We start from the raw sequence: 12,800 nt of genomic DNA on the forward strand, positions 1-12,800 counted from the left end.
CTGTCATGTTTAGCCTTTTCACAGAATCCCAGAGTCACTGGGGTTGGGAAAAACCAACTGCAGGAGCAGGAGTGACACCTGTGACCAATCCCAGCTTGTTCAAACCGACCAGAGCACTCAGTGCCACATCAGTGAAGTGGTTCACTTCCAAAACATCGTGTCTCCCCCAAAAAAGGTGTTCTTTTCCTACAATTCTTGTCTTGTCTACCCTACTTGTCTGGAGTACAGAGGACTCAAGGAGCAACAGGGTCCACTGAGATCCCTTCAGGAACCCAGAACAGCGCCTCGTTCATCTTCTCTTTCCTTCCTCATCTTCAGAGGATGAAGAAATAAATACCAAATAATAATATTTGGATGTTTATTATTCCCTTCTCTTAGCTGTCCAGAGCCAGAGCTGGCCCTGCTCTTTTCATCTGTCCTGGCAAGGACTAAACACCTGCAAAATCTGTTTTTGGGGAACACTGCTTCCCAGATGGGAGCAGCTGCACCTGTGTAAAACCACCCTGTTGATACAGACCTCATAGAATCATGGAATTTTGGGCTGGGACTTTAAATATCACCCAGTGCCACCCCCTGCCATGGGCAGGGACATTTTCCACTAAACCAGCTTTCCCAGACCTCCATCCAACCTAGCCTTGATCAGTCTGAGGCAGATGTCAGGAATGAAAAGCTTCATCTTGGAAAACTTCTGCCTCAAAATTCAGGCAAGAAAGGGAAAAGCAGCCGGAAGGAAAAGTCCAATGCAGAAATCAGTAGCTGGTTTAGGGGATACTGTATGATCTCCTATTTTATTTGTACACTGGGATGAATATTGTATAACCACCACAAAAAACACTCTCTGAAACTGCACAGATTATAGAAAAATGCCCATGTCTAAGTTTCTCAGGCAGCTGCCAGCACTGCAGGCTGATTTCAAACTCCTAGCTCACTTTTTTTGTCAATCTTGGAAAGAAGCAAGCCATTTTGCCAAACTCCATTATTTTTATGATATGTGGATGGACAGTCACTAAGGGATAGGCTAAAAATACTAATTAATTTTCATTCCTGACCTAAGCAAGATTTCCAGCTTTTAAATGTGACAGGCTGCTCCAATAGCCTTCAGTGCCACCTGGCATCTAGGACTATTTTTACTGCCTAAGCCTCATTTCCATCAGAATGGGGTTCAATATGACCTTTACATAATTTTCTGATTTAGTCTATATTTTGCTTGGAATAGATGGAAAAGTAATTAGCAAGCTAGCTGCAGGCACTGGAAAAAAAAATAAAATATGCAGTTGGAGAAGAAAAAAGGAAATGGAATTGCTACAAATGCGTAAACCAAGTTCAGCAAGACAGTAAATCTGTGGTACAGTCCCTGGGGGAATGGCAAATCCTTTCCCTTAGAATAATTCTGAAAGATGATTTCCCTCTTTGAAATGTGTGAAATGGAAGAGCTTTGCACACCACAGCAAAATCACTGTGGCCCCAAAGACAGCCTGGGAGCTGTCACAAAACCACAACTCCAGATCTGGCTGTGCAGTGGGCAGGAAACTGAAGTCCTTGAGACTTGACCAGACACATCCTTGATGCTCTGAGGGTGACACAGAAAGCAGATTAAACATGTGTTTGGTTTTGGTTTTTTTTTTTAATTTTTAAAGTTTCATTTCCATAACTTAAAAAAAAAATGACATAAAAATCTGATTTTGTTTCTCTTTTCAGATTGTCATGAAATCATCAAATGGTTTGGGTTAGAAGGGACCTAAAAGATCACTGAGGTCCAAAACTCATCATTATAACCATTGAAGAAGGCACTTTTTCCCCTTTTTTATTTTCTTTTTTTCCTTTTTTTTCCCCTTTTTTTCCCAATTACTAAAAGCCTCTTAATAATGCCTCTGTGGGAATTATTTTCATGGAGAAGAGAGACCCTTCTGTGAAATTGTGAAACCGAATTTCAAACCCACATCAGTCAAGTATTTTAAGGACAAAGACGTGGTGTAGCTATTATATAAGGATGTAAGCATAATTTTCATGTAAATATTAATGCCAGTACGAGCTCAAATGTTTTTCACTTCAATTCTTAGCCTCATTCCCTGAGAACCAAGGACACAAAGTGCACAGAACTTTGACCAAACGGATCTCACCTGCTCTCTGATGAGCAGGGCAACACCCAAATGGCAAAAGAATTCTCTGACATGAAGCCAGAAAAAAAAAGAAAGGAAAAATTGATTACCTGATCAAGGTAATAAATATTCACCTGTTCAAGAAAAGACCTATCTGATATTTGAATCACAGAATTATAGGCTGATTTTGGTTGGGAGAGACCCTAAATCCCACCCACTGCCACCCCTTGCTATGTCAGGGACACCTCGCAGTGTCCCAGTGTCCAGCCTGGCCTTGGGCAGTGCCAGGGATGCAGGGGCAGCCCCAGCTGCTCTGGGCACCCTGTGCCAGGGCCTGCCCACCCTGCCAGGGAACAATTCCTCATTGCCAAGATCCCATGTCAATCCGCCTATTTTTAAGCCATCTAAATTAAAATTATTTTGAACTGTCTAATATAGACCTGGTTAAGATTGGTGGCAAATGGAACCCTCATGCCTTCCACTTTATATTGTTATGAAAAAATCCAAACCATGAAAATTTGATATTCTGAATATCAAAGCAATATTAAACTGCTGCATGGCATTTTAATAATAATACGTCTATTATATATAATATATAATATATAATATATAATATATAATATATAATATATAATATATAATATATAATATATAATATATAATATATTATATATTATATATTATATATTATATATTATACATTATACATTATACATTATATGTTTATTATATATTATACATTATATATTATATATTATATAATATATATTTTATATGTTATATGTTATATGTTACATGTTATATATTATATAACATATTATATGTTATGTTATATGTTATATGTTATATATTATATGTTATATGTTATATATTATATATTATATATTATATATTATATATTATATATTATATATTATATATTATATATTATATATCATTAATATTATTATATAATATGTCTAGTGTTTTAAATCTATAAAAAATGACAGTCCAGTAAATTTTTAAATGCAAAGATATTTAGATACAGATAACTAATTATTTTACAGCATTTTTATAGCACAAGTTATATTCTGTTGTTTGGTTTTTGTTTTTTTTTTAAACTCTACATGTCTCATTAACAATTTTATCTCTGAGGATCCAATAATTGCACAGAAATATTCTCCTAAGAGTCATCACAGCTGTGCCAAGCAAGTCAGCTTTGAAATGTCTCCTGACTGAAATAATTTACATTACCTTTAATTTTTCGTTTTTTAAAATCTATTTTCTTTCTGTAAACCGTATTTTTTTTTTTTTTAATTCTGTGAATAAAAAGACAAAGACCAACACAATATGTTTTGGTATCCCTCTTTAAAAAGTTAAACACATGAGATCCAAGGAAGAAAACAAGCACCAGAGAAACCTGGAGTTCTCCAGCAGAACCAAAACAAAGCAGGTAACTTGTGTTTTGATTTTTATGCTGGATTTATATTTCAGGTATTGCTTGACACCAGGCTCCTGGAGTGAGGGTAATGGGTAAGCAATTCAGGGTAAACTCTTAATAGTTTTAGATCTCTGTTTCTCATGACTTTTTGATAACTGTATTATGTCTAGTACAACTTTCACCCTGGAACTTGTGCTCTTCCATTGTAACTCTTTTATAAAATGCCATTAATTTCCTTTAATAAAATAATTCTATGTATTTTTACAGCCGAAGTCTCTTTCATTTGATAAAGCATTTTCAGCTTTTATTCTTTCTCAAAAGTGAATTTTTCCCCCCTATGTTATTTACTTCTTTAGGAAAAACATGCTAAAATAACTTTTATGTAAGTCAAGAAATCTAAATAAAGAGGGAACAGGTTAGATCTCGAGTGGAATTTTGGAAAGGTAATATAATTTTCCTTAGAGACACAAATATTCAATGCAACTTATGTACTCTGCCACAAGGTTGTTGAAGGAATTATTTTTTAGCAATGTCTTTGAAGAAGGAGGCCCTGTCATGTAGTGAATCTTTAATCTCTACAACACCTAAACTTAAAAGACAATAGCAGATCTCACCCTGTAAAAGAGCTTTTATTACCATGAAACTCCAGATGTGTTTGCATATGTTATATATAGAGGCAAGGCAAAGATGAAAATGCATGTTTCCTAAAGCATTATAATTGAAAATAAATTATTATAATAATAATAATAATAATAATAATAATAATAATAATAATAATAATAATAATAATAATAATAATAATAATAATAATATCAGTGGGAGAGGCAAGGAATGGCTCCAGTTAAGTGATGATCCCAAAGGAGATGTATTTATTACCTCAGTCAAAATCAGTGTGTAGAGACAAGTGAACAAACTGCTGTGCTCTGACTCATCAGGTGTTGGAAGAATTACTCTTTAATAATTGTAGAAACTACTCCAGGCTCCTTGAGGAATCCATAAAACCACGGGGAAACATTTTTGGGATGAAAAGCTTCAAACAGCAGGACATCCAGCAGGGGTTCCTTGCTGCATTAGGCTTTGAAAAATACTTGTCAACAAAGGAGCCTGCTCCTGGCTCAACAGACAGCTTTCAAAAACTCATGTCACGTATGGATGGCATAAAAACACATGGAAAAGAGAGAATTTTCCTGAGATTTTCCTACTTCTATTAAATATTTAATTGAGCAATAATTTAATTAAATTATTTTACTAGATTTGATTTTAAGTCAAAGCAAATGAAGAAACATGGCGAAGTGACTCAAAATAGAGTTTAGATGGTCCACAAGGACATAAAATCATAGGTTTTTTTAACTGGAAAGAAAAAAAGAGATGTGGAATAATGCTTAACCAGAGGCATTGCTAAGGAAAACTCTGTTGAAACTGTGTGGAAAAACTCCTTGAAAAAACTCCTTTATCTTTCCTGGTAAAGTAACTTGGGTGAAAAACATGGGGTTATAATTAGAGTTCATAATTAGTCTGAAGCACTCTGAAACTCAAGGAGCTCCAGTGAAATATAATTTCTGTAGGGAGATAACTACAGGACACTTATTATTACAGGGTTATTAATCTTCAATTTACTGCTTACAACGCTCAAAGTAAAAATTTTAAATTTTAAAACTTTCCTTCTACAAGATTCCTCACAGATGGCATTGTCAGAGCAGCTAGGCCCTATCCCAAAAAGCAGAGTATGGGAAATAACAGTGCTACATCCCTTTGATTAAACAGGAAAGGAAATTTTAGTTTTGGTCCTGATCACAGGTCAATTAACTGTTTGTAATTTTCATAAAACGTCAAAATAATTTTTAAAGTCTTCATAAAAATATTAGATGCAATTTATCCTACCTCATGTTGTTTCATAAATGAAGGCATTTGTTGGAAAAATACTGTGTGCATTGATTATGATTAGATAATGATTAGATAAATTTCATTAACTGGAGGGAAACTGCTGCACTTTTTGTGTTGGAAAAGAGGAAAACCTGGTATTGTATAAAACTGTCCCTACCAGGCACATGCCACTGGAAGGCTCTAGGTGAGTGCATGAGGTTTTGAATGCAGTTCCTACTTATTTTTCTGCAGCCCTGCAGCTTCCAAACTGATTCCCACCCTGAAGGAGGGGAACCTGCTTTAAGCAGAACCAGCAGTTTTACAAACGCCAATAGAATCTGAGAAATAAGTTGTATTAAAACAATCCTGTAAGAGTGCAGAACTAATCTGTGTACTTTCAAAACAGCAGCATCTGGACATATCTTACAGCAAAATCAATAGGAACCATAAATTATGGAGCATCTGAAGAGCTAGCGTTGCTTCTAAAGTTTTAAAGATAGAAATTAATGTTAGATTGCACTTTATGCATGCATTTTTCTCTTAGTATAAATCATATCTGTAGTGCAGCCCACGTGGCTGTGTTACAAATTCCACTTCCCTCCTCTTGAACGTTTTCAGCTGATGTATCTGGGTAGCTTGGCCAGATCACAGTTAGGGGCTCTCACAAAACCAGCAGTGGTGTTCAAAGAGGGAGGCCTTTCAGAGATGCTCTAAAAAAATATGAGCATTTAAACCATTTCCCTAAAGGGAAAAAGGCTGGGGGTTTTGTTCTCTCCTAAGTAAAAAAACCCATCCTTTTCTAATGCTTCTGTTGAATGGCTGCAGTAGGTTTCTGCTAAAACACTTTCCATGAAAGCTCCAAGACTGACAGATCTCCCAAGAAATGGAGAGTTGAAAGTTGATATTTAGTAATTAGAATGCATGGTCCATGGGGCTGTGTGAGTACTCTACATTTCTTTCCCCAAATTCCTCTTTTTTCTCTCTTTTGCAGTGTTATTTCTCATTCCAGTCCTCCTTCCTGCTCATTTTGCTGCTACATTCATGTTTAAAGCTCCCTTCTGCTTCTTTCTGTATTCAGTTCCAGTCTTAACTACTCTCCCTCTCTCACATTCTACTCTTGGCTTTGTTCTCTGTCCTTTCATTTATTATTCTCTGCTGTATCTTAATTACTTATATTGCTCCCAAGTTGTAGGTTAGCGCTGTAAACAGTGTTCAATCCTTCCTTGCCATCTTCCTCTCTTCATTCACTCTCCTCACCTTTTCTCTTTTGCTCCTCTGGAGGCCTTTCCTTCTTTTAACAAGCCACTATAAAGTGATTCCCCATTTATTTGATGTTTTAGCTCGCTGAGTTTGTACAACTCAGTGCCATTTCAAATATGTTAGGCTGCTCAGTGGCATTCTTCTCTGGTACACTGTCTTCTTTCTTCTTTAAATACTCCCCAGCTAATGGATTGCCAATTAATTAGAAATAGTTAATCTTCACAATAAAATAAACACGATGCGTTTGTGTCTCTCTGGGAGCTCCTAAACTAATTTTTATGACTGTGATGGTAACCATTCTCACTGCTTGGCAGCTTGTCAATGGAAATAAAAGTTCTCTGAGCAGATACCCCAGCCATCGTTTGGAGAATGTTTTCTTTGAGCATGATGCTTCTGCATCTGCTGCCTTTCTTTTCCCTTCCTTCACTGCTGGTTCCCAGCTCTTTAAAGGATGTCAGCTTTGGGGCATCGTCCAGGTGACGTGAGTTTTGCCAGCATAAAGATAAGAAAAAAAGCTAACTTAGAAAATTTAAAAAATAAAAATTAAAAAAAAAAAATCACTGATTTTTTTTTTTTCTTCAACTCCTGATTGAATCATTCTGTTACCTGAAGCTTGACATGCCAGCTTAAGCATGGAAGAAGGGTGGAACAATGCCACTGATATTTTTAAATGCTACAGGAGGATTATATTTCCTGCTGACTCCGAGTAGAGGAGAAGGAGAAAAATAAAAGAAAGGGGAACAGAAGAGGACAGATCCCAGCTGTGACATTTGCCAAGTTACACACAAAATGAAACAGGCTGAAATGATTTTGGTAAAGGCAGGTCTCAATAAATGGTTGCCACAATGCAGATGTGATGTAAATAATTCATACCTGCTGAAGTTGGATCCTCTTCAATGGAGGCTGTGCAAAAAGGTGTCAGGAGTGGGGAGGGAGGCAGGGACAGGGAATGGGAAGAGGAAGGAAGGGAAGAGAGAGAGAAAAAGAGAAAAAAAAATACAAATGAAGAAATCCATGTAATGCTAATGGTTGTATTATTTACATTTTATTCATATAAAAGCAATTAGGTATAGTGAAAAACTTTATTCTCGTAACCCTCCACCCCTTCTGCTCCACCCAGCTTCCTCCCAGCCTGGTGGGAATTGCTGATTCTGAAATTGGGCAGTTAGGGAGACAAAGTGGCTGTTTTGGGGTGGGCTGTGTGTGTCTGTCTGTCTGTCAGGCACACAGTAACTGGGCTCCCAATTCCAGATGTTTATTTTTCTGGGAAAAGCAATGAAAATCCTGTCTTCACCTCTCCCTTTTGTTGACAGATAACCATTAAATTGCCTTAAGTTGCCATCAAAAAAGCACTGATGGCTCTGGACTATCTATTACCCTCACATTCAAAAGAAGGAAACAGACATATTCCCAGCAAAAGTGAACTTTAAAAGTACATCAGTGACCTAATTCTTTCTCTTCTTTTACTCAGTGTGGTTTATATACACATGCATCACAAAAACGGCCTCTTCACAGCCTTGAAAAACTTTTGGATGACAGTAAAAGCTGAATTCAAGTGTTTCTCACTTGGATACTGTGAAAAGGACCCAGAAGTGAGAGAACCCTCCATAAATGTGATATAGAGATATTAAACACGTGTATCCATACTTTTGCTTCTTCCCTTTTAACAAACACCTGCTGCCAGTTGAAATGGGAGCTCCTCCTGTTTTGATTCCTTGCAGAACCAGCTCAGACAACACTCCTTCATCCATGGCAGGCATTGATCCAGCCTGGTAGAGCCTGCACATGGCATGGCTAAAAACTTCAAACATTTCCTCTAAGACCACCACCACGCTTGGTAAATTCGCCAATTCGCCTCTTTTTTCTTTTTTTGTTTTTTTTTTTTTTACTTTTGGTATCACCCCATGTTTTGTGCAGGGAGAAACTGGGAGAGGAACAGGGAGACCTTCCCTTTTTTTGGCAAAAAAAATTGTCAGCAGACACACCAAGTGCAATTGAGAAGGGCCACAAACCCCTTGGTTAATTCAGCACAGTGTTCTGTATGCAACTGTATGTGACAACCAGTGCTGAACACATCAGTTATTGCTAATTGCAGGGTAGCATGGTGTCCTTTTGGGGACTGTCAAATCTAATCGAGGGGAAATAATGAATTACTCTCTCCAGCACCAGCCAACCATCTTGTCTCTAACCACAGTGGCTGGAAGTACACAGGTGATTTTTATTTCTGAAGTTTGGCGTTCAGGATAAACCCTGAAGAAGGCTACACAGAAAAAAAAAAACCCATAACATTGTGTCAGACATAATTTAAAATGTCCTAAACATGGTACTTAGCAGAGCCTTGCCTTCTGTAGCTCCTTATTTAAAGTTTGAAAGTGTGTTTTGAAACTAGATTAATCCGTTATGCAGTGTACATATGTAAAGATCACGTCAAGCTTCAACATGCTCTCTTGCTACTTAAACTAAATTTAAATAAAATGTGTTTGTGGTAGTGGAGGGTTTCAAGGTAATGAAAAAAAAGAGGGAAAATACCACGCCACTCTTTTTAACTTGAACTAATCAGCTGAATCATTAATTTAATAATATGAAAGCTGATTATAAGCACACACAAAAACCCCCAAAAACCAAAGAAAGCAACCAGCCAATCAAAAAAAAGGCCAAAGAACCCCACTCTCCCAAACCCCACAAAAACAACAAAACTAGTCCCCAAACCAGAATATTTAGAATATTTAAATCTTAGAAAAGCAGACTCTGAAGTAAATAACAAACTAAAAATTAAGTCAATAAAGTAGGTTGCAATTTCTCAGGGTACCAGTGGAAGAGACAACTACACAGACAGAAGAGAACATGAAAGCAGGAAGTCAAAATTTTACAAATGCCCCAAATCCATATTAGCTTCCAGCTCTGCTGGTGCTTGAATGAAAAATAATTCAAAGTACTGGAGAGTCTGCCTTAAAACTGGTTAAACAAAATTGTCCAATTATACAAGGAATATTTATTCCAGTAACCGTTTCCTTCAGACTGCTATTTGAATAATATTCTGAGACTTAATTATCAGGATGAATAGCAGCATTAGCAATTCAAAGCTGGGCTCTGTTGCTACTCTGATGGTTGTTTCAGAGGGACCACTCTGCACTTAGGTACACATCTAAATAAAACAGGATAGCTGAATCTCAGCTGAATAAATCACTCAGATGCCAAAATGGCTATGCCAATAATGTTACTTTTCTGTTTATTTAATTAATTTTGGCTGTTTGATTGCTGGTTTAAGCTCATCCAGGAATAGACCGTGTTCTTTTTCTGTCTCAGTTAGAGTTAGTGAGAACTGCTTTTGCAAAAATCCCTAATTCTACTCGTCAATACTCATTTCTTAATCCTAGACAGAAATTAAAGATGAATACTAAAAATGGAGATGAAAATGCAGTTCTGAACCTGTTCACAATTCATACAGACTTCTGGAAAAAATTAAATTAGCTTAATCTCTTGCTTTTTGTGACAGGATATTTTTACCTCCCGTTAGATTAATAAACCATGTTTAAAAAAAACAGCCTCCAGTAAGATCTTGAGTACTCAAAGAACATACCTACTTTTGCTTTATCATACCAGCTCAAATGCAATATCAGCACTCTGCTTTCCACTTCTTAAGGAAATGCGCCAAATTACCACACCAAAAATTTCCTACACGACACCACCTATTTTTAAATTTTTTTTTCCCCCATCAGCAGTGCTTTAAAACACTCAGTTATTTAAAAAAAAAAAAAAAATCTATTTATATAGTGACTCATCCCCGGGGTGATTATGTGTAATTGACTCTCCGCTGGTTTCAGAGGAGGGCAGAGGGGGTAAGGGGGAGTTGCCTTGCTCAGCTGGGCTGGCAGAAGCTGGTGAGTCACTGCTGTGGGTGGTGGGTCCCCATCAGCCCCGTGTCCTCCTCCTGACTCCCACAGAGGAGCCAGTAACTTAACAACAACAAAAAAAAACAAAAAAAAAAAAACAAACCCCAAAAAAGCCCCCCCAAAAAGTCACAGACATCCCCAAGTCATGGTCTTATGACAGCAAGGCCTTGAGCTGTAAATTGTTCTGCAGCTTTAAAGCATTTTTCACCGTGCGTTTCTTCCCCCTTTTAATGCGTCGTTGGGAAAATATAATAAGATATGTGGCGGGAAAGATATTGGATTTTATCTTCAGAAAAAATCTGATGTTCACTTGGGGAAAAACTTAATTTTGTTTATCTTAGAGGTGAATAATGCTGCATGACATAAGTGGGATAAAAAAAATAAAAAAATCAAGAAGACACGGGCAGGTTTGGAAAGCCTGTACCAGGTGACATGTCATCCAACATTAGCTTAAGAGAGATAATGCAGAAAGGCAATGCTTGGATAGTATCTGAATATCTCTGCCAGACTCCTGATTATCTCTGTTACAATGGCAGAAACCTTGACAGGTTTAGGGGAAAAAAAAAAATCTGAATTTTGAAGCATAAATATCTCGGTTTAGGCAGATCCAGTGTAACAGCCTGCTATGCTAGGTTATATCTTATGGCACATTACATTAGCTTTGCATTTTTGCATTATATTAAAGTTTGTGTTAAGTTTATATTAATGTGAAGTTTTTTTTTTTAACATTCAAATAAAATGTTAGACTCATGTACAAAGGAATAAACTTGGATACATATGGCATTATCCCTATGGAGAATCTGTACAAGAGGACCACAAAATTATCCAAAGGAACACTAAGCTCCAAGAGAAAATAATGTTTTTCTGAATGCAGCATCAAAACCCAATTATAGTCTTCTCAGCATCGGATCTCAGGGGTCCCAGAGGACCTGTGTGCAAGGAAGAAGGCTGACTGGCTCCCCAAAATCTCAGCTGTAGTCATTAAGAATGTGATTTTAATGCCACAGATGTTCCACTGGAAACACGTGCCTGAGATCCCTGTCTCTTCCCTCTCTCCACATCTGATGGAATTCAGCATCCACAGCCCCTTGGAGCAGCATTTGCTTCCTTGCCTGCTCCAGCTGGCCAAGCTGCTTTTGCACTCATTCATGGGAAAAAGGGAAAAAAACCCGAAAAACTAAACCCAAAACAAACGCCTGAAAAACCGCAAGAAACGCCCCAAAGAAACAGGTAGAAAAGGCACAACAGAACAAGCAGAAATGAACAAAATCCAAGCCAGAAGGAGCACGCCAGGCCCCTCACCAGTGCATGGCAGAGATAACTCTCCGTGAACTAATGAAACTCTGCTGGGGTGACAGATGTTCGATGGAAAACAAATATATTAATTAAGAAACCCCAAAAACGGCCCTTGGCACTTGGTAGAGAAGATGTATCACTTTCCACAGGTCTACATCGATTTAAGCACTTAAAATCTATGAAAAAAAACTTACTCTTTCTTCGTGGTTTTGTTTCAAGAAAAATAAATTCTAACAGAAAAGCGGGTGTCTGAGCAAAATGCCATGTATTATTAAAATCTGGAATACTAGTGTCTTAAAATGACAGCAAAGGCATCAAATCCATTCTCACTGGTCTTCCTTTTTTACCAATCACCAGGGCCCTCAGTGCTGAATGAGAATGTGTTCAAATATCAAATAAAAAATTTATTTAGGTGAAATGCTACATTTTGTAGAAGACAAGATTAGATAATGACTTTTTTTTTTTTACACCTCTCTAGAACAAGGAGGGAGTGCCCTGGTATTTGTGAGGATCATCTTTCTTTTGGAAAACAGCGTAAAGAAATTAAGTTTTTAAGGGAATTCTTGAATTCTTAGTCAGCTCCAATTCTTGTCAGGGACTCCAGTGCCACCAAAGGCACAACAGTACTGAAGATTGTAATTCTGAAACCAGGAGTAGTCTGCCATGGCCTGAACTATCACAGAGTTTTACACACACACACATGATGACATTTGCAGATTTGAGAATATGTGAATATTCCAAAAGAGCGGAAAATGTAATGAGAAGGTACCCCTGGCGCTTCGGTGTCCAAAAAATAAGTGTACTCAAAAAGGTAAAAGTTGATAAGGCTGCAAGTCAGTGTGCAGAACTCTTTGCTTCTTTAAGTGTCAAAGAGCACTCTCCAGGAAACAAACTAATAATCTTAAAATAAAATGCTAAAAAAAGGCTGTAAAATGCAGTTATAGAAGTAGGTACCTGCTAGCATCTGTT

General features: G+C 37.2%; 1 protein-coding gene across 2 annotated transcripts in view; it reads right to left on the reverse strand.

Moving 5' to 3' along the window:
• Positions 1 to 12,800, reverse strand: part of EDIL3 (EGF like and discoidin domains 3) — a 241,110-nt gene that overhangs the window by 135,021 nt on the left and 93,289 nt on the right. The window contains exon 3 of one of the 2 annotated variants that reach the window (XM_054652418.2): positions 7,516 to 7,545. The exons of the other annotated variant lie outside the window; for it this stretch is intronic. Coding sequence (XP_054508393.2) covers positions 7,516 to 7,545 — 30 coding nt within the window. The remainder of the gene's footprint in view (positions 1 to 7,515; positions 7,546 to 12,800) is intronic. 2 annotated transcript variants of the gene reach the window in all.

The sequence above is a fragment of the Agelaius phoeniceus genome, chromosome Z (genome assembly GCF_051311805.1).
Source record: "Agelaius phoeniceus isolate bAgePho1 chromosome Z, bAgePho1.hap1, whole genome shotgun sequence".
NCBI lineage: Eukaryota > Metazoa > Chordata > Aves > Passeriformes > Icteridae > Agelaius > Agelaius phoeniceus.